The sequence below is a fragment of the Silurus aristotelis genome (genome assembly GCF_946808225.1).
Source record: "Silurus aristotelis genome assembly, chromosome: 12".
NCBI classification, from domain to species: domain Eukaryota; kingdom Metazoa; phylum Chordata; class Actinopteri; order Siluriformes; family Siluridae; genus Silurus; species Silurus aristotelis.
The window spans coordinates 28,141,366-28,164,552 of record NC_139585.1 but is presented as its reverse complement, the minus strand read 5'-3'; the positions used below and the strand labels follow the sequence as shown (position 1 = coordinate 28,164,552).

Sequence of the window (23,187 nt, the reverse complement as noted above, 5' to 3'; positions counted from 1 at the left end):
AAAATTAGGCCTAAAATGTAAGAGCCTGGTTACTAGGCAACTTTGCGCGCTAGGCAAATATGGTGTCGATACAGAATTCATTGTGGCGTGCTTAAAAGTATAAAATATTTCAGCTTTAAACATAGCATTTAATGCCGTTATAAAAGACATGTCTGTTTCCTATATGACACCGTCAGCAAATCACACATCATCATTGCTTCTAACGACCAATCACTTCACATTCGCATGCTAACATACGTGCGTTGGGTAAAAAAAACTATTCATTCGTATATAAATATTTGTTGATGCGCTACACTTTTTTAGAACCCGACCAATAATTTGCGACCAATATTTGATATATAGATCGAGTTCTCCTGTTTCTCGAGCGCGTTCTCTCAGCGTCGCTGCTGCTACGTGAATACGATTACAGATTGACATGGCAGAGGTAGAGCTGCATCTTTGCACTACAAAGGCCATGCGTTAGAAGTCAGAAGGCGCTTAAGTAAATCGATGATTTGCTGTGTGTTTGAACCAAAGAAATGAAAGTGATTTATCTGTACCATGATGAACTGTATAGCATCATCATTTTTCGAACGCATCGTAGTGCATTGAGTCGAATCGGAATCGGATCGCACTGCATCGTAATAGGAGCGAATCGTATCGCATCGGTAGCTGCTTTACACTGTATGTATCTTTAATGCCGCGGTTATGGAGATGCGCATCGTTACTCATCACCATTGTTGGAACTGCAGATGTGTATGAGATATAGTTAGGCTGAATATTCTGTCAAGACCTGGCAACCCTGGGATAGTCTAATATCAAGGCTGAAACGCTGGAGGACGACGTATATTGCTTTTATATCACAGACTATAAAAACATTTTTCAACAGAAGAAGAAGGACATTTTAGAGATGAGGAAATGCAAAAGAGCTCAAAATAAAAATTAATAAAAAAAAATTATGTGAACTAGACCTTTGATGGCTGTCAATGCTAGTCAGATGTTAACAGGGCCCTACGCTGATTTTCTTCAAGAGTTTGCTTGTTTTCTATCCGATCTCTTGATCAATTTTGATAAAGTAGGAGATTTTAATGTTCATGTAGATGATGTAAACGATGCTCTAGGATTATCATTTGTTGACTTATTAAACTCTTTTGGGGTTAAACAAAACTCACCGTTTTAACCACACACTAGACTTAATAATATCCCACGGAGCAGATGTCACTGATATAGATATTTTACCTCAGAGTGATGACATCACTGACCATTACCTCATACTGTACACACTACCGGTAGAGCAGATTAGCCGTGTTTCACCACGGTATCGACTTGGTAGGACTATTGTTCAGACCACTAAATACAGATTTATAAATAACCTGCCTGATTTATCTCAATTTCAACCTAAACCCATAACTGATAATAATTTTGATGAAATAACTAACAACATAAACCTTATTCTCACTAGCACTTTAGACACTGTTGCCCCCATCCGGTTAAAAAAGGTTAGAGAACAAGCACCTGCACCTTGGTATAATAGTCATACGCATGCCCTCAAGAGAACAACACGTAATCTGGAGAGAAAATGGAGGAAAACTAAATTGGAGGTATTTAGAATTGCGTATAAAGACAGTATGCTCAGCTACAGACAGGCGCTAAAAGCTGCTAGAGCTGAACACCTGAGCAAACTCATAGAAAACAACCAAAACAATCCCAGGTTCCTTTTCAGTACTGTAGCTAAACTAACTACAAATCAGGGCTCTGAAAATTGTGTTCCATCACAGTTTAGTAGTGAGGACTTTATGAATTTCTTAACTGAAAAAATAGATAACATTAGAAAAACAATTGTGGCAGTTCAACCTCTGACACCATCTCCTGAGACAGTGTTACCTTCAACTCCACAACTCCACTGTTTTACATGTATAGGACAGGAAGAGCTGTATAGTGTTATTGCCAAAGCTAAATCGACAACATGTCAGTTAGATCCAATTCCCACTAAACTACTGAAGGAAGTGTTATATACAGCTGGTGAACCTCTTCTGAATATTATTAACTCTTCACTATCGTTAGGTCATGTCCCTAAATCCCTCAAGTTAGCAGTTATTAAGCCCCTCATTAAAAAACCTAATCTGGATCCAAACACGCTATCGAATTACAGACCAATTTCAAATCTCCCATTTATGTCTAAGATTTTAGAAAAGATTGTCGCTGCCCAGTTATGTTCCTACCTGCAAGAGAACAATATCTTTAAAGAATTTCAGTCAGGTTTTAGGCCCCATCATTGCACAGAAACTGCTCTAGTTAAAATCACTAATGACCTGTTTTTAGCTTCAGACCAAGGCTTCATCTCGTTGTTGGTTCTACTAGACCTTAGTGCTGCATTCGACACTATAGTATACAGAAGCTCCAGCATCTCAACCTGCATTTAGACGGATGTTCTGTAACCACTAGTTCAACGGTAAAAGACCTGGGAGTTATTTTAGACAGCAACTTGTCTTTCAAATATCATATCAACCAAGTTACAAAATCAGCCTTCTTTCACCTTAGAAATATTTCTAAGTTAAGAAACATGTTGTCTATATCCGATGCAGAGAAGCTCGTCCATGCGTTTATGACCTCTAGAATAGACTACTGTAATGCATTACTAGGTGGATGTCCTGCATCATTAATAAACAAGCTTCAGTTAGTCCAGAATGCAGCAGCCAGAGTTCTCACAAGGTCAAGAAAATATGATCACATAACCCCAATCTTATCATCCCTACACTGGTTTCCTGTTAAGTTTCGAATAGACTTCAAACTACTACTTCTCACTTATAAAACACTAAATGGTTTGGCTCCTATGTATCTATCCAGTCTTTTAACACGCTACAATCCGCCACGCTTCCTGAGATCTCAAAACTCTGGGCTTCTAGTAGTTCCTAGAATAGCAAAGTCCACTAAAGGTGGTAGAGCATTTTCACATTTAGCTCCTAAACTCTGGAATAGTCTTCCTGACAGTGTTCGGGGTTCAGACACACTCACCCAGTTTAAGTGTAGATTAAAAACATATCTTTTTAGCAAAGCCTACACATAACACACATCACATATCATAACTTTGTGATCCAGAACATCTGATCACTTGCACATTATCAACTTGTGCTGTTAATATCATGAACAGCAGCTACGCTAATTCCTCTCCACTGCTTCTCTTTCTCTCCCCATAACGAGACACCCTGAGGTTTGGCCAGCTCCAGTCACCGCCCACCTCGTGATGATTACGGACCTTTGAAGAAGTAGATGCCGAACTCGCAAACATCCCGAACCATCTAGAGACGTACCAGTGCCATTTGGATCCCGCTACATGTGTGGAGTTTGACATTGGACCTCCTGGAGTGTTTAAAGGCTCTGGCATGGAGAAGCTGATGCTGGATCTGTGATGATCACAAATGCTGAGCTTATAAAACTAGGAGCTACTAACCATATAGACTGTATAAGACTGCAGAAAGAACATCACTTATAATCCTATACTCCAGTGCTCATGTTAGTTCTCACTCTCCAGTGTTCTGTATTGTTGAAAGATTTATGATCAAACTCTTGATGTCACCCAAATGAGGATGGGTTCCCCTTTTGAGTCTGGTTCCTCTCAAGGTTTCTTCCTCATAACATCTAAGGGAGTTTTTCCTTGCCACAGTCGCCACAGCTGCTCATCAGGGACAAACACACGCCATTCACCTTCACTGTTGATTTGTGTAAAGCTGCTTTGAGACAATGTCTGTTGTGAAAAGCTCAATAGAAATAAACTTGACTTGACTTGACTTAACACTGAAGCAAAATGGCCGAGAGAATAAACGTAACATCTGTTGATGCAGTCATGAGCTCATTGGAAAAAATAAATAAATAAATAAATGAGACCTGAGCTGGATTGTTATGCTAACAGATGGTACTGAGGAGCTTGACTGAAATGAAAATGACTCTGGGATTGTAGCGTATGATAATTAGGAGACATGCCAATGGAGTAAGAACTCCAGTGCCAGAAAGCTTCAGGAGTGTGACATGACTTGAAATGACAAATTCATGTAGAGTCTGTGTAAAAAAATTAACGAATGCAACTCAGGATGTGCGTAAAGGTGATTCGATCACGTAATTCTATCCCAAGTTTAATTCCTTATTAGTTGTAGCCTGTTACGAGCATTTTTGCTAAGCAGAATTGATGTTTCCCAACATCGAATCATTGATCAGCATTGTCTCCAGCTGTGGAGGACAGTAACGTGACTTTATCGCATTTCTCCACTTTACTGAAGTATTTCCTTTTGGGGAGACTTGAACTTTACTACATTTCAAAGTCAAATATTTGACTTTTTACTCAACTACCTTTTGTCAAGCCACCAATCAGGTTCGAGCGCACGCTTTATTTTTTATTTTTTTGTGTTTTGACTGGCGCTTCTTGAATCTACTGACAGTCCAGCATCAATTCAACAGTAAGAACATTTAGAGACGTATTAACTTCAGACTCGAACTCGCCGCAACACCCGTGGCCTCATTTGTGCGATTTTCTTTGAAGTAGTTGAAAAGAAGGTTTTGAGCTCATGAATTTTTAATGGAGATCAATCAGTGTTTGACTCATTCATATCATTCTATTAATTGATCGGTGTGTTAAGTTCATATCAACTGAGTTGATTAAGCAAAGAGTCTTGTGATAAAAAGGATAATAGAAACATTATAACCATAATAAATCATAGTATTTTTGGATACTTAAGAACATTTGAGGGCTAATATTTTTGTACTTTGACTTAAGTTAAAGTTATAAGGGACATTTTTACTTTTACTGGATTAATAATTTACTGATTGTAGCTCTACTTTAACTCAACTGCATGGTTTGTGCGTTTGCTTCATCCACCACTGGTCTCTATCAATGAATCGCTAATTACCATCATTTCCAGTGAAACCAGTGAACCAACTTCATCAATCACTGATCGCAATTATTTCTAACAATTAGTCATCGACTAATCATCGTCATCGACATCATTGCTTTCCAAACAATTGTTTTAAACAATGTCACTGGCCATCATTGCTTCCCAGTGACATCAATTGTTTGTCACAAGTGTCATTTTTCAATTGTACTTCAAAATGTACTTAAGTATCCAAAGTACTATGATTTATTATGACTGTAAAACTTTCTTTCGGCTTCTCCCATTAGGGGTCACCACAGCGGATCATCCGTATTCGTGATCCGCATGTTCTATTTGGCACATGTTTTTATCTGGATGCCCTCCCTTACGCAACCCTCCCCATTTATCCGGGCTTGGAACCGGCACTAAGGGCTTGTGCAACCCTAATGGCCGGGTTTGGTTCCATGACCGGGAATCGAAGCAGGGCCGCGGCAGTGACAGCGTCGAATCCTAACCACTAGACCACCAGGGTAGACCACCATTTTGTTACTGTCAATTGAAAAGACTCTAATGTGACTGTCAGCACACTAGTCTATTAATAGAATGATATTAATGAGTCAAACTCTAATTGATTACTGATTATTGATGATGCCACCAAGCGCCAATCAAAACCAGTTCAAAACAGAGCGAGCGCTAGATCCTGATTGGTGGCCTGCTGTGTGTTTGACTGTTCAACTTTTATTCACTCATAAATAAAAAGGACGACTGATTTTGCGGAATAGTTAAGTAAAAGGTACGATTTTTGACTTTTGAAATGTAGTGAAGTTACAGTAAAAATCTCCCCAAATGGAAATACTTGCTTGAATAATGCAGATACACAAAAAAAGCTACTTAAGTACAGGAACGAATTACATTTACTTCATTATTATTCACCACTGAAAATACCTGAGGCTCAGTTTTACTAAACTAGATTTCACTTTTCAGCAACGAAATCTGTATTACAGTGGTAGCAATTCAGATTCAGGTGCTTTTACCAAAGTTCATTGTTCCAAAGTAACTTTACAGAAAAGTTTAGGTGTAAGTTTAGTACATATAAGTTTGTTCCCTATAAGTTTATCCCTAATGAGTGAACCGATGGTGACTGTGGCATGGATAAATCCCTGAGATGGCATGAGGAAGATACCTTGAGGGGACCCAGACTCAAAAGGGAACCCATCCTCGTCCTCAGCATCGATTGTCCATTCATTAGAGTTCCATTGTTGTTGAGGTGTTCAGGCGCCTAAATGCAGACCTGTCCGTGCAAATTATAGTCCTAAGCCACTGTATCAGGCCGTTGGTATTAATTAGAGTCAAAATCCAGTCTTAAACTTGTTGAGTTGCTTGAGTTTGGCTGTTCATGTGGCATCCAGAGGAAGGGCATCGTGATGAATCAGGTGGTTTCGATGGGGAGGCGGTAGCTCAGTGGTTAAAGTTCTGGTTTACTAATCAGAAGGTCTGGATTTCAAGACCTGGTACCGCCAAGCTGCCACTCTTGGAGTCCCTTGAGCAAGCCACTAAACCCTCTCCAGGGGGGCTAAATCATGGCTGACCCTGTGCTCTGATCCCAGTTTCCTAACATCACTGGGATATTTAAAGATAAAATTTTACTATGTTGTAAAGTAAATGTGACTATAAAAAACACCTTTCTATCTTGAAGAAAGGGACAGGATCACTTGTCACTGGTACCTCAGCAGGGAATGGTGAAGGGAAATTAGGTGTTCTTTACAGGGACAACACATCTGAAAATAAATATGATGCGGTATCAAAAGGTTTCGAGACAAAGCATCCTCTCTTGGACGCCTTGGCACTGTAAATCGCTATCTCGGCGGTCTGGGTGCTGGTGACAAATTTTCGATGCACAATGCAGCGAATTTCGAAAAAGACGATGAGCATGCCCTTGCTCGAGCTGGTGGAACTTGGAGATTATGAGCACTGTGAAGACTGTGCAACATTTGTACATTCAAGTTTTGTCATTGGTAATAATCCTCAACATGAAGGACGGGTCGTCCACACTACACTGAAGGAGTTCTTGGCAGACTTTAACACAGTGTTTCTTCTGCTCTTGGGTTAGCAGCCTGGAAACAACCTTGGCAGCAACACATTGCATGTTCAAATCCCACAGGAGGATCGTGGATCGTTCTCCGACAAGCTTGTTGAAGGTCTTACTGATCTCTCATCGTTTTCCAGTCAAGTTCTTTAGCTCGAAATACTTCAAACGACTATTTGCAGCATTGCCGTAAACTTGCCGAACGTCTTTGTGTCAGTTTTGCCCAGTTTCACATTTGCATTTTCTTATAACTTCTGTCCATGTTGAAGTTGCAGACTTGGTAATGTTCAGAATTGCACAAGCTGCACAGCTTCCGATGTCTTTTGGCACACTGACGTATAAATGTCGGTGCTCCCTGTGACTGAACGTGCAGCCTTGTGCTGCCTCTGTTGGCATGTTCCAAAACTTGTCTCGAAAAATACAATTGATGTATGAGTCTGGAATGATTGACAGCTGGGTAAGTATTTTGAACGTTACCATTTTATCTGACCAATTGGAACCCCTGCTTTCTACCAATGCCCCGCCCCCTATCACTCACATTAGTAATGTTATCCTTCACTGCTCGGATCTAAAAATCACTTACGAAGTCATCTTACTAGCATTTCACTTGAACAGCAACCCACACACATACACACACACATACACACACACACACACACGCACACACACACACACACACACACACACACACACACACACACTTCTGTTCAGTTCATTAGAAATTTTACGAGTGGGCACAAACACACAGGGCCGTGAATAAGCAGATGGAGGAAAGGAATTAAAAACAGTCTTGCGTACAATTTCACGTGACGCACGACCCATCCGAGGCTGATTGCACGTCGCTGAATGAGATCTAACAGACACGAGCGAGTGCCGGAGGATGAACAGATTTGAGGAGGAAGTGACGGATCGGGAATGATGAGTGTAATTAAAAGAGACGGAGGTACACAATGACAGAGAACACAAGAGAGAGAAAGAGAGAAGGATAGAGCGAATAAAACAGAACAAGAGACAGAACGAAGAGTGATAACGAGAACAAGACAGAAAGGATGAGAATGGGAGAGCAAACAGGAAAAAAGGGAGACTACGAGAGAACAAAAGAGAACATGAGAGAGAATCAGAGAAAAAGAAAGAGAAGGAGGGAGAGAGACGAAAAGAATAAAAGAACAGAGAATGAGAACGAAAACAACAAAACAAGAAAGCATGACAGAGAATGGGAAAGAGAAAGAGAACAGGAAAGAAAATTAGCAGAGCGAGAGCGGCGACGAGGGGATGTGAAAACGTATGAGAACGTGAGCGAGAGAAAAAAACGAGAACGAGAACAAAAGAGAAACCTAGTGGAAGTACGAGTGAGAGAGAAAACGAGAGAGAAGGAGAACAAGAGGCAGAATGAGTGCGAGACAACAAGAACAGAAGAGAAAATGAGAGCAAATGAAAGAGAAGGAGGAAGAAAGACCAAACGAGAGCGAGAGAGAGAAGAAGAGAAAAAAAAGAGAAAACAAGAGAGAGAAGGAGATTGACAACAAGAGAAAACGATAGAGAACCAGATACAGAGAGAGAGAGAGAGAGAGAGAGAGAGAGAGAGAGAGAGAGAGAGAGAGAGAGAGAGAGAGAGAGAGAGAGAGAGAAAACAAGAGAGAAAATAAACAGAGCAAGGGATTATGAGAGAATGAGAAAGAATGAGAGATAGAAAAGAGAGAGAGAGAGAGAGAGAGAGAGAGAGAGAGAGAGAGAGAGAGAGAGAGAGAGAGAGAGAGAGAGAGAGAGAGAGAGAGAGAAAATAAACAGAGCAAAGATTTTTGAGAGATAGAAAAAGAGAGAGAGAAAGAGAGAGAGAGAGAGAGAGAGAGAGAGAGAGAGAGAGAAAGAGAGAGAGAGAGAGAGAGAACAGGAGAGAAAATAAACAGAGCAAAGATTTTTGAGAGAAAGAGAAAGGAAGAGAGAGAGAGAGAGAGAGAGAGAGAGAGAGAGAGAGAGAGAGAGAGAGAGAGAGAGAGAGAGAAAGAAAAAGAACAAGAGAGAAAATACACAGAGCAAGGGATTATGAGAGAATGAGAAAGAATGAGAGATAGAAAGAGAAAAAGAGAGAGAGAAAGAGAAAAAAGAGAGAGAGAGAGAGAGAGAGAGAGAGAGAGAGAATGAAAGAGAGAGAGAGAGCGAGAGAGTGCAATTTCTCCATCACGCAAACTTCTCATCTGCTGTCTTTGATGAATTTCTGCTTTTTTTTTTTTTTCAACCCTCGTTTTTGTTTTTTGTTTTTCCGTTCCACTTGTTGTTCTCATTGATCTTAATGTCGTTCAAGCGAACAAGTATGAAAGTGCAAAAACAATTAAAGGAACACAAAAACGCACCGAAAAAAAAGAAAACACATCACAGAAGGACAAACGAGACACGCTGGGTGTTTATAACAAGAGCTAATTACAAGCCGATGTACATCCGCTGTAGAAAGTCACGTGACCTGTAACGTGACAGCACAGAGGCTTATAGGACATGCAGTCCCTCACCGTTCATCTGATGATCTGACAATCTCACAGGACGAACGTGCTTCTGGGACCCCTGACTTTTCCAACCGTATGTGCTTCTTCTCTAAACTCTGAGAAATCGGAGAGCTACAACGAAATTCTTCCTTCGCTCAAACTCTGAGACCCAAAACCTGCTCCAGCATGAGCACAAAGCCAGCTCCATGAAGATATGCGTCAAAAGAGGAAGGAAAAGTGAAAAGTGGAAGGAATCTGCCTGCTTCAGAGCTCAACCCTATTGAACATGTAAGGGATGGATTTTTTGTTTTTTCACACACCCCAGGTTTCCTAACCTCACCTACGTCAGTCCCTGAGTTTACGAAACCCCCTAGTGGCTGAACGGATCGCCACAGAAATCGACTGGAGCGTCTTCCCGGATGAGTGGAGGTTATTATAAGAGCAAATGGACACTAAACTTCCGTAAGTCCGTAAAGCGGAATAAAGTAAACAGCTACAGCAACAGCAGCATCACACACACTCACTCACACACACACACACACACACACACACACACACACACACACACACACACACATCTGTCTGATCCTTATTGTGACAGATTTAAACAACGGTACTTGCAGGACGTGTTCGCGGGTGTGTCAAATCCCGGGGGATTGTTTTCACGTGATGCTCTGAAGCACGCAAGTCTCGGCACGAGATCCAATTATAGATTTCCTATTTATTTATTTATTTATTTATTTATTTATTTATATTCGGCTTGAACGATGATTAAGTCGCAACTTGATGATATTCTCTGTTTTTGTTTTTTTGTCAGATCACGTAAGGATTGGCCGCGTTGTTTTTTTTCAGAACGCATGTGAATCTGATTGCGACCTCATACACACACACACACACACACACACACACACACACACACACACACATACCCTGATTCTGAGTCACCACATGACCTTATTTATGGAGCATTACGACAACTTGGGTTACGAGAAACCAACAAAGAACGGGAGGAATAAACAGCATTGCGTTTATTTGTGACGAGGCCTAATTATATGCATGACTTCAATATGTGTGTGTGTGTGTGAGAAGGTAATTTATTCCTGCTTTTCTGGTCTGAAGAGCACACACAAAAAAGCGCAACAGCTCATTAGTCCAGGCTCGGCTGCAGGATGAAGGGATGAAAAAAAAACACAAAAAATTAGAAACTCCAGGAGCGAAGCAGCAGTTAGCGCACGGGACACGCTAAGCGTGAGGCGAGGGAGAAGTGCGAAGCGAAGACGAGGACTTGATACTCCACCGTAATTGATAATAATGCATAACGATCGTCATAATCAGTATAGTTATATCATTGGTCTAATAGAAACCGCGTGAACTGCCTGATTTATCACTGCGTCTGGATGGAGTTCAATGAAGTTATGAAGTTACTAAGCAAAGAACTTTGAAATCGAAGTGTAATTAATACATACAGTCTACTACAATGGCTTAGGATTATAGTTTGCATTTAAGCGCCATCACTGGGGGATATTCGGTGTCAAGGATGAGGATGGGTTTTCCTCAGAGACCGATCAATCTCAAGGTTTCTTCCTCATACAATCTCAGGGATTTGTACGAGGTGGTATCAGAACGTTTCGAAGACTGGCTCTGTTTACAAGAAAGTATTGCTGTAAATTCCGGACTATAAAACGCACCCAAATATAAGCCGCACCCACTGAATTTGACAAAGATGTTTATTTTGAACATAAATAAGCCGCACCTGTCTATAAGCTGCACCTGTCTATGAGCCGCAGGTGTCTACACTGAAACTAATGAACTTTACACAGGCTTTAATGAAAGACAGTGTCTGTTACACGGCTTGTATCTAAACAGTAGCCTACCAAGAAAGTCATTGTTCACGGTCTTCCTCCTTCCTTTCACAACTATTTCTCTCGGGTGTTTATCTTTTGGCATCGTCGTGCGTTTAAAAATCACCATCGGTGAATCTTTTCTCCCGATGCCGTGCAGCTCAGAACACAGGTGAAGTGTGTTTTCATGCCCGGTTGTTTTCAGCGTGACGAATGATTCACATTTCCTGTAGACAGTACGAGTGAGCGGCAGGTCAAACGTCAGAGGAACCTCATCCATATTTATGATGTGGTGAGGCCCGATTCAGTGGGAGCGCATCTGATTTAATATAAGAGTTTCATTGGTTCACCTGAACCCGTTCCGCAATTTCATTGGTCTAATGTTATGGGGCTCAGTTTTTATGGCTTGAAGTTTGTGAAACCGGAAAAAAACCCAGGGAAAATTCATAAATTAAAGTAGCGGCTTATAGTCCGGAAAATACGGTATATTTATCTACGTTTTCCCGCCATCGCCTTCACAAACAGTCCCTTGGACAGCAAAGTCTACTTTTCAAAGCAATGGTGTCAAAAACGGCAACCTTTGATTCCGCTGGAGACATATCTGTCGAGTAGGGTTGGGGGTGAAAGGGAGATCGTGTGTTTGTTCTCCGGCAAACATTATGAACGAGTTGCCAGGGGTTCGAGCCCTTCGGAGGTCTTCCTGATCTCTCGTCGTCTTCCGGCTTTAATCGAAACACCTCGAACGACTCTTTGCGGCACGTCTAACGTACGTCACGTCAAGCGTCTCCGACGTCACCCGGTTTCACACAGAATTTCACGTTTGATTTTTGTTCTAACTTTGTAATTAAATTGCAGACGTGGGAACACACGTCTGGTCACCAGTTATGCCGTTAGTCTTGAAACTTTTTGATACCACCGCATATCCATAAACGTATATGCAGTAAACTTATACATTATAACTTTATAATCTCTTTATCTCTGTAAAGCTGCTTTGGGCAAATTGTTAAAAAACTCTCTACAAATCAAACTGAATTCAATTGAAATCTTGTAAAAAAATAAATGAATCATGTATCATAATCACGTGTGAAAATCACAATGGAAATGATTGAACCACGTGTCAAACATTATAATTGAAAGTAAATGAAAAAAAAAATCTAATAAATAAAAATGAATGAATAATGTGTCATCATAACGTGATAAAAAAAATTGGATCAAACCAATAAGTAAAAATAAATTACCGTATTATTTGAATTACATGAGCACACAAACGTTTCGTGTCGCAATATAAAATACGTTAATCTTGTCGAAAATTAATTAAAAATAAATCACGAGTGACAGTCGTGACTCTCTGGTCTGGCTTTTTTTTTTTTTCATAGCTGTAATTACCAAATGGTTATTTCCTACTTTCTCGTCATAGAATTGTTGAAAAACGTGCTTAAAAACACGTGCCGCTTCGTTCTTACCTCTTTAAAGTGTGAAACTTCTAAACTCCGGCGCACAGGTGGCAAAAGAACGAAAGAAACGAATGATGATGCGTCTATTCAGCCTTCATCCGGATTCAGCCTCAGCAACCGAGTTACAATAGAAAAAGGAGAGAGAGAGAAAAAAAAGGGAACGAGAGGAATTCAAAAGTGCGTTGAAAAGAAACGGAGGGGAGAAATTAAATACGAGAGAGAGACAGAGAGAGAGAGAAAAAGACAGAGAAATTCCTGAAGAGTGTGTGGTCTTGTGTTGTGTTGTATGTGTGAGACTATTTCTAATCTCCCTCTATCTTTTTCTCTTCCTCCCCCTCCTTCGGTTTTCTCTCACCCCTCTTCACTCGATCTGCAGTATCGTGAGACGCTGAGCCTCAGAGCAAGGTTTCATATCTCTCTCTCTCTCTCTCTCTCTCTCTCTCTCTCTCTCTCTCTTCTCTCTCTCTCTCTCTCTCTCTCTCTCACTTTCCTCTCACTCTAGTTGTCACTAATTGTAGTTACAATAATGGCACCTCAGTCTAAGTGACAGACTCTGTGCTATTTTTTGCAATGTGCAGTTTCAATGGTGTGGTTTTTTTCTTTTTGGTTCGGGATACCTTTCCCACATTCCATTCCTTATCTCATGCACACAATTCGAGGGTCTAGCAGTAAAGACCACTCTCTCCATTCTTGTCCAGTAGGGCTAAACAGATATGAAGAATTCATGCTGTAATAAACACCTGGCCTCATTTACTTGGATTATACTGTAGAATAAAAAAACTGTGCTTTTTTAAAAATGTTTACTACGGGAAAAAGGTTTCCTCTGATTCTAGGATTATGCAAACCAGACCACTCATAATTTAATATACATACATGTGTCATAATCACATGTAATACCAATGAATCCACATATAAAAACTAGGGCTGTTGATCGTTTGAAAGATTTCGTCGCGATTGATCATATGGCTGTCGTGAGTTCACTCGCGATTAATCACAACTTAAACTTAAACATCTGTCATAAAAACGCGGAAAAACACGCCGCTAATTTGCCATAATCACATGTCATACACATGAATCACCTTTCGAAATGACAAATGAATCATGTACTCGAATAATGTAATACATCATGTGGATACATTAATAATGTGTCATAATCCAATGTAATACATATGAATGTGTCATAATCCCATGTAAAAAAGCATTAAAATGCCATAATCTTATGTTATATACATACATGTGTCATAATTACATGTAATCCACATGAATCTTGTGTTAAAAATATATATAAAAACTAGGGCTGTCAATCGTTTGAAAGATTTCGTCGCGATTAATTGTACGATTGTCGTGAGTCAACTCGCGATTAATCGCAACTTAAACGCACATTTTTTTAACCTGTTCTGAAACCCATGATTCATGTTGGAATCTTGAGCAATACACGTTAATAATAATATGTTATAATCGCACGTAATCCACATGAAACGTGTTAAAACCACATATAAAAACTAGAGCTGTCGATCGTTTGAATGATTTCATATCGATTAATCGCACAATTGTCGTTAGTCAACTCGTGATTAATACATATATAATCATACATTATTAATGCGTCAATGAGATGTGATAGAAGCCATCAATATTGTAGAGAAACGCAGTAGAACAGAGCGCTACATCACAGCAATCTCATACAGTGAGAATGTACGCCATTACTAACGCAAGAAACCCAATGAATACAATTCAACAGGTCTCCTTTCACTGTAGCCACAACTGCACTGCCTACATGCGTCATCTCTAGCAGAAGCATCGATATTCACCTCATCATATGGGAACAGCAATAATATGTGTTCAGATGTCTTTTCTTCCTCGATTTAGTCATCGTCAACTTGTTCGATCTCAGCCAGTGACAATTTGAGTTCCTGAAAAATCACAGAACCGCTAGTGGACCAATAGGTGTGTGATTGGTGTCTAAAACATCGACCTTTGAGCCGAATCTACATCTTCGGGACGAGTCCGCAGGAGGTGAATCTGGAGAGTAGGGTGGGTGCGGGACTATTCTCCGGCGATCGTTATGCACAAGTTGCTGAATAGTTTCAAAATTTTTGCCGTTTCCCTCGTCATAAGTTTTTCTGATCTCTCGTCGTCTTCCAGTGGTTTTTATGTGGTTCTTCCCCAAACTGTTACCACAAGTTGGAGGCACGCAATTGTACAGGACATCTTTGGATGCTGTAGCATTAAATTTCCCATTCACTTGAACGATGAGACCAAAACCTGTGCCTCCTCACCTCACCTACATCAGTAGCTGACTTTACTCATGCCCTTGTGGCTCAAAAACCATAAAAGACTTTTATTTTTCTTTTCTGGATATAACTGTCTTGTTTCAACAGTTACAGCACTGATCCAAACACTATATAACAGGATTTAACACGTGTCTTATAAACAGGATTCCGCACTATAGTCACCCCCCCCCCCCCCACACACACACACACACACACACACACACACACTAGCCCAGTTGCTAGGCAACAGAGAGGGACCTGGAAAACCCATCCAGATCATGACTGCAGTGCTTCGATTGTTTTTTTTTTTCTTTTTTTTGCAGGTGCTATGTGGAGCGACATTAACAGCGGCCCCTGATGAAATAAAAGCAACAGCATCAGCGATGAAAAGAGCTGCAATCTCACATCTCAAACAGATTTTTTAGCTCGAGTGTGTCGAAAGTCATCAAGGAGCAATCACTCGATCTGACTCACACCGATGAAGGCAAGCAGAAGACGGGGCTCTGGGTACTGAAAGTCTTTCTACAAGTTTGGTAGGCATCATTCAGGTTGAGATCTGTTTTCCTCTGTGCGCTAAAACTCGGGTGATTGCACGGTCAAATCCTGCTCTCCAGGACGGAATCGGATCGTCGACTTTTTTTTGATCCGAAAACAGGTGGAAATCCGTAGCTGTCGCAAATCTTATGGGTGAGAAGAAGAGAGTGACAACGGCGAGTTTTTGCGAATCTCATAAAGCCGTCTTTCGTTCACAATAGAACACAGAAAACATAGTTTTTCAAAACATCAGTTTCAGAGTAATGTTCCTCATCCTCAAATTGCAAAAAGACTGTACATAATATCGTCAAAATATTCTACAAATCTGGAGAAATCTCAAAGGACAAGGGTGATCTGAAGATCTCAGGTATCCACTATTGATGTTTTTTTTTTGGAAGTGTTGCTGCCATCACATTCAAAACGTTCTTATTTTCTGCTTAAAATTGTATATATCTACTATGAGTTTATGCAGATTCTTAAACGAGATTTACATTTTACACAGTCCCCTCTTTTTTTTTTTCTTTTTTTTTTGGGAATCAGATAACTCCGTTCCACCACGGGGTTAAAGCCACCCCTGTTTCTTTGGAGCACAAATTCCATGGTCTCAACAGCATCTAAAAGGCAGTTTATTGTACTTGCATCTTTATTGGCTAGCATAAGACAAAGCTGCTTCTTTGACCAATCAGAATCCAGAACTCAACATCGAGACACTTGCAGCACAATATTGGGCCTTGCTTTCCTGTGCTTGAAAATGCAATTTTATGTTACAAATCTCTTGACATTTACAAAAAGCAGAATCGGTTTCTCCCGCACAGGCCGACCCATGTTTCTTCTGAAATGGGCTCGAGAACAGTTAGCGGCGCTGAGCGGGTTCACTGCTCGGCTAATGGAGGAGCTCATAATGAAGGCAGATTGCTGGTGTTTTATTTTATGGCCAGGCCACTCCAAGTACTTTTCAGGTGATCACTGAAGGGTAAACAATCCAAGAGATACAAAGAGATGCATCTTCGTTTAAGTTCTAACAATTAAGTAGACTGTCTTAGCTGATAAAATCTTAAATATTTGATTATATATATATATATATATATATATATATATATATATATATATATATATATATATATATATATATATATATATATACATATATATATATATATATATATATATAAGAAAAAAAAGAAAAGAGGAAAAAAATTCAGTTATATGTATAAATCACGTGAAAATAAATCATACATGAAATAAGGTGAACATAAAAAAATAACGTAATAATAAATAAATAAATGTTTTATTAGAAATTGCATGTGAACATACATGTTTAATTTGTAGAAAACATTTGTAAAAAAAAAAAAAAGAAAAAGAAAGAAAGAAAGAAAAAAATATATATATATAATAGTTAATGTGAACATTAATAAATCATTTGAAAAAAAAGTAATTGTATTGTATTGTAATTGAAAATAATGTATCACGAAAAACATTATCATTTGTTAAAAAAGAAAAAAAAGAATTAAAGAATGAAAGATCAAATATGAAAATAAATGAGTCAAATGTAAAATCACGTGAAAAAATAAAATAAATCCATAAAATTCAGATGAGAAAACACATGAATCAGATGTAAAAAAAAAAAAAAATTAAAAAAAGAAAGGAAAATAGAAATGAATAATTTGTAAAAGAAAGAAAGAAAGAAAAAAAGAAAGAAGGAAAGAAATACTGTGGAAATAAATGTATCAGATGTAAAAAAAAAAAGAAAAAATAGAAAAAAGAAAATCACATGCAAATGAATGAATATGTAAAAAATTATAAATCATAAATATCACGTAAAAATACATGGAACATTTGTACATTTTAAAGAATCATAAACGTTTACAAAAAAAAGATCTGAGGAAACATTTCTGTGGGAAGGAATAATCTAGAAAATAAAAATCCTCTCAATAAATGTGAAAAACGTTTACAAACACGAGCTGTAAAGTGCCTGAAAACGACGAGGAGCCGTGCTGCGTCAACAAGTTCCATTCGATCGGCCAACAAACCATCACATACTGAACCTCTGACGCTGTAGAATCACGTGACCTGGCAGTGGACCTGAAAGAAAAAGCCTGAGAGCAGTTTATTCGGTTTGTTTTTTTTCCCCTGATGTAATCGTAGTAACTGTTAATCGGAGTGCATCTTCTCGGCATCTGCTGTGGGGGCGATTGGCTGGCAGGGGGAAGAGGAGTCTCGGCGGAAATCTTTTGGCTGGCTAAATTATTCATTCATCATCTTCACAGTGTGAAACGAGGAACCTGCAAGACGTCTAACGAATCACGTCTTGTTCATTCACCCCACGTCTCTTTGGAATCGTTCTCAGGTGACCACTCTGTAATGAGCTACAAGCCGATCCCAGGTTGTCTTTTCATTTCCGGCCCCTAAGGTGATCGTTTCGAATGCGCCAAAGGGGTGGAGCTTACGATGGCTTCAACCGCCTGACTTGTACTTGTGACGTCACAAGGTGCCTGTTTTGCATAAATCTCAACACCATACAATAGTAGTTTAGAAAGGTCACAAAGTTCAAATCCCCCACCGCCAAATCCCCCACCACGAACCTGCCATTGCTGGGGCCCTTTGATCAAGGCCCTTAACCCTCAACTCCTCATGTGGAAGTCGCTCTGGATACAGGCGTCTGACAAAATGTAAATGTAAACACAGAGCTAACCGTGTTAACTAACGGTTTAGGCTACTAGCAAGCTAGCTCAATTTACATATAAAGTAGGAAAGTGGAAACTCAGTGAATAAGATTTTCGACTTCTGACTGGAAGGTCAGAAGTTCAAATCCCAGCATTACCATTGCTGCCACTGCTGGGCCCTTGAGCAAGGCCCTTAAACCATCAATCTATCTACTGTATAACTGTAAAATTCAAAGATTATTTAGATTTTTTCTCCTAAACTTTTTGCTAAAATTCTTATTACCAAATAATAATGCAGGAATTAAAGTCAGATGTAAAAATGCATGAATCAGATGTGAATAAAAAAAGAAAAGAAAAAGAAATCACGAACGTAAATGAATAATTTGTAAAATAAAAGAAAGATAGAAAGAAAGAAATGAATCATGTAAAAAAAAATCATGTGCAAATAAATGAATATGTAAAAAAATCATGAATCGTGTAAAAAAAAAATCCCGATTGTTTGTTAAAAAAAAGAATAAAAGAAAAAAGATCAAATTCGGAAAGAAATGAATGAAATTTAAAATCATGTGAAAATAAATCAGATTTGAAAAAATAAAATAAATAAATAAATCAAATAACATTCAGATGTAAAAATACATGAATCAGCTGTATAAAAAAAGAAAAAAAAAAGAAAAAAGAGTTTATGGGATTAAACATAAATTGATAATTTGTAAAAGAAAAAAAGAAAAAAGAAAACGAAAGAAAGAAAGAAAGAAAGAAAGAAAGAAAGAAAGAAAGAAAGAAAGAAAGAAAGAAAGAAAGAAAGAAAGAACGAAAGAAAGAAATTAACGACGTAAGATGTAAACCTAAATGGACCATTTAAAAAAAAAAAAAGGAAATACTGTGAAAATAAATGTAGCAGATGTAAAAAAAAAAATTAATTAAAAATTATGAATTATGCAGAATCATAAATATCACGTGTACTTGAATACGTGTATACAAGGATCATCTGTAAATTTCAAAGGATCATAAAAGAAATTTTACATAAAATGAATCTGAGAACATATTTCTGGGGAGAAATAAACAAAAAAAGAAAAATCCTTGCAATAAATTGGAAAAATGTAAACGGCAAAGGGGCGGAGCTTACATTCCGTTCAACCGGCCAATCACAGACTTGTGACATCAGAGCAGGCCATTTACTTTTTACCCATTTTTTTATCTTGTCACCAGAAATTGTCACTGGTTACAAAACTACCCTAAGTGTTAAGTACACTAAGGTCATGTTTGGTATAAAACCGACCAATCGTGGGGCTTAAACACATAGGTGTTACAGTGATAATACCTCACGCTCGCTTTGGTGTGTTCGGAATCGGACATGAAGACGCTATATTTTAAAAAATACTCTAATTAACATGTGCATGGACAAATGTGGAGCTTTATGCAAATGTATGTTTATTTACAGTGAAACCAAAGTAATGATGGTGTTTTAAATGACGTAAATCATCAGGACACCAAACAGAACTTTTGCTATGTTTCCACACGGACGGTTTTAATTGCCGGATTTGCGCATCGTGGCAGATTCTGGTGACATTTTTTTTTTTTTACCGAGCAAAGACAGGACATCGTGAATAAACGTGTGTTGTGTTGAAAAGGTTTTCATTTTGTATTAATCGCACAAAATCTCGCTCCTGGATTGATTTCAGAAAATGTGAATCTCACAAACACACACACACACACACACACACACACACACACACACACACAATGACTCATGTTTGATTAGAGTGCACGTGTAGCTCTCTCCAGTTCTGGGCTGTTTATTGGACTTTTTATTTTTTATTTATTATGGACACATCGCCATCTAGTGGGCGTAAGTGGTAATGGCGTAGAATGGCTTTACTTTCGTTTTCCTGTAGACTTCCTCGATCTGGTTCTGGGTGTGTTCGGTGTTGGGGAGGGACGTGTGTGTGTGTGTGTGTGTGTGTGTGTGTGTGTGTGTGTGTGTGTGTGTGTGTGTGTGAGATTGACATTTCCTGAAATCAATTAAGGAGGAAGAGTTTGTGTTTAATACGAAGGAAAAGAGATGGCAGAAAACCCGGAAAAGAGTGTCAACATGAAAAGGTGCGACTTCTCCCTCTTCAACTACTGATGCTGATCAAATCCTGAACAAATCGGTTGATTTATTTGTTTATTTATTTTTTTAATCGAATCGTACTCGTTTTAAACCTCAAATTCGTATTTCCAATGTAAAGCACGTGACTGATTTGCTGGCATGTGATTGGTTGGATCTCCTGCGAAACAACTTTTCCCTGAATGGTAGTCAGAAATGTAATATTTCTTGTTTATGTAATTGAGCTCCACATTTATTTTGTACAGGACCAGTCTGAATGACAGAACCTCCAGTGGTTAGAAACTGCTCACTAAGAGCCTCTTCCTGTTCCCTTGTTTTTGGTGGTGTTCCAAAAAAAAATGGCTACTACCCTGGTCCACTCTCCCATGTACAAGAGATCAGTGAGCTCAGTGGGACTTCCTAGTAAAAATAATAAAGAAACAAATGAAAGAAACAATCCTTCCTAGGCAGGTAGGGAAAAAAGAAAAGGAATAAATGAAGTTAAGTTGGTAGAAAGGAATGGAGTACGGAAGGTAGGAATAAAAGTAGCTAGATAGGAAGGAAAGGAGGGTAGGTAGGAAAAAAGGAATCAATTTAGGTAGAAAAAAAGAAAGGACAGTGGGTAGGTAGGAAAGAAGGAGGGAAGGTAAGTAGGAAAGTTGCACACATGCACTTTATGTGGCGAGGATCTTAGTTCCGGGCCCTGTGTTCTTCTGTTCTGTGACTGTTGTTTACTGTTGTTTTATGTTGTTTTATGTAGCACCTGGGTTCAGGAGGAACGTTGTCTCATTTCACTGTGTACTGCATCAGCTATACATGGTTGAAATGACAATAAAAGCTTCTTGACTTGACTTGAAAGGAGGGTAGGTAGGAAAGAAGGAAGTAGAGAAAGTACGTAGGAAAGAAGGAATCAAGTTGGGTAGTAAAAAAAGGAAAGGACAGTGGGTAGGTAGGTAGGAAAGAAGGAAGGTAAGAAGGAGGGAGGGTAGGTATGAAAGAAGGAAGGACAGTGGGTAGGTAGGAAGGAAGGAGGGTAGTTAGGATGGAAAGAAGAGAGGGGGGAAGTAAGGAAGAAGGGTATGTAGGATGAAAAGTAAATAGGGGGGTAGGAAGGAAGGAAGAAGGGTATGTAGGATGAAAAGAAGAGAGGGGGGTAGGAAGGAGGGAAGGAAGGAAGGAGAGTAGGTAGGATGAAAAGAAGAGAGGGGGGTACCAAGGAAGAAAGGAAGGAAGCAGGGTAGGAACAAAGGGGGTTGGGTATGTAGGTAGGTAGGAAAGAAGGAAGGAAAGGGGGTGGGTAGGTAGAAAAGGAGGAGGGTAGGTAGGTAGGAAGGAAGGAAGAAAAGAAAAGAAAAGAAAGAAAGTAGGTAGGTAGGAAAGAAGGATATGTAGGAATTAAAGTAGGTACTGTAGGTAGAAGAGAAGGAAAAAAATTAAGTAGGTATGAAGGAATAAAGGAAGGTAGTAAGGAAGGAAGGAAGGAATGTAGAGATATCATTATTTCACATACAAGTAAAAAAATATATACAATGAGAGAAGAAAATCAGTCTGATACTGAGAATAATGAGCTCCTCAGAGAGCAACAGTTCAATGTGATCTTAAAACTAGCAACATTCTCTGGTATGTATTTTAAGTAAATTTCAAGTTTTTTTTATTCACGATCTGCACGTTTGCATTCATTTTGCCTTCTGGAAGCGGAACATCAAGACTTATTACAGCACCTTTTCTCTCATGGGCTAGTGGATCGAAATTTGGATTGTAAGCTCCTGGAAGTAGAGACTTCTAGAAACGATGATTAGCAAAATGATAAAACGTATGATTTAACATATGTTTTTTGTTGTGAATAAAAACTAATAGGCAGTATATATATATATATATATATATATATATTTATTTATTTATTTATTTATTTATTTATTTATTTTAAAGCACCTTGCATTTGCAAATTATGTCGCAGTGTTGGAGTTAATCAAACAGCACGGCTTGGAGACTGTTGGACCCCGTGATCGAATAATGTATACGTTTAGCTAGCTGCTTAGACACTTTCTCATGTGAAATGGCAGACACTGAGAATGTTGACCTGATTTTAGGGTGGAAAAGGTCTTTTAATGACCTTTTAATGGCCTTTAAAGGTCTTTTAATGACCTTTTAATGGCCAAAGGAAAATTGATTCCTTTTTTCCTACCTACCCTCCTTTCCTTCCTATCTAGCTACTTTTACAAGTACTTATGAGGAGAGACTGAAATGAAACATTCAGAACAGAGACAGAATTTATTCCGAACTCAGGGAACAGTAAAATCGATCGGCTGTGTTCGCTATTTTCAAGGACACGGTTATTTTTAATGCCATTCACTGGGGTCTCAGTATGAACCCGATATTACTCAGAATTATATTAATTATAGTTCTCTTTTCCAGTCCTGCGACTGTCGCTCACTACAAGGCCGGCATGGTGCTGAGCGGCGTGGGGGATGCCCTCGGTTTCCGCTGGGAGTTTGTTTATTCCGGACCACGAATCCAAAAGGTATTTGTATATATGATTACTACTAATGTCCTGCTTCTTAAAATCGTTATATAGTCTATAAAATATTACTTGTATACTAGGATTATTCCCAGTAAATATAATTCATTACTGTACTTAAGTACTTTTTGCGTATCTTTACTGAAGTATTTCCATTCGGGGAGACTTTAACTACACACAGAGAACTGTGTTTCCCCACTGACCATTATTACTGACGCACCACCCGCTTAACTCTGGAGCGTTCCGTACAGGTAAAAACACACTGCAGAATGAAGAAATGGAGGGGTGAGAAGAAGATTCATATCCCGTTTCCACCACAGAAAGTTTGCCTAATTTCGCCTTTTATTTTATCGCAATCCTGACTTGTTTATATCCAATCTGGCAGCTTCCTCTATAGTGCCAGAAAGCTTTGCA

The 23,187-nt window shown here is 39.0% G+C and overlaps 2 protein-coding genes across 6 annotated transcripts in view; one reads left to right on the top strand and one right to left on the bottom strand.

The window, feature by feature from the left end:
* The window catches only part of LOC310734717 (double C2-like domain-containing protein alpha), a 98,757-nt gene that overhangs the window by 41,734 nt on the left and 33,836 nt on the right, over positions 1-23,187 (bottom strand). For 2 of the 4 annotated variants that reach the window (XM_083557102.1, XM_083557104.1), the window contains exon 1: positions 12,709-13,098. The gene's annotated coding sequence lies outside the window, so the exon portion shown is untranslated. Of the gene's footprint in view, positions 1-12,708; positions 13,099-23,187 lie in introns of those variants that run through there. The other 2 variants (XM_083557103.1, XM_083557105.1) reach the window with 2 other exon arrangements.
* Positions 1-23,187, top strand: part of LOC310734749 (ADP-ribosylhydrolase ARH1-like) — a 69,269-nt gene that overhangs the window by 43,590 nt on the left and 2,492 nt on the right. Inside the window, exons 2-3 of one of the 2 annotated variants that reach the window (XM_083557163.1) lie at positions 20,212-20,266; positions 22,671-22,776. In XM_083557163.1, the coding sequence (XP_083413289.1) occupies positions 20,229-20,266; positions 22,671-22,776 (144 nt within the window). In that variant the 5' untranslated portion in view covers positions 20,212-20,228. Of the gene's footprint in view, positions 1-20,035; positions 20,267-22,670; positions 22,777-23,187 lie in introns of those variants that run through there. The other variant, XM_083557162.1, reaches the window with a different exon arrangement.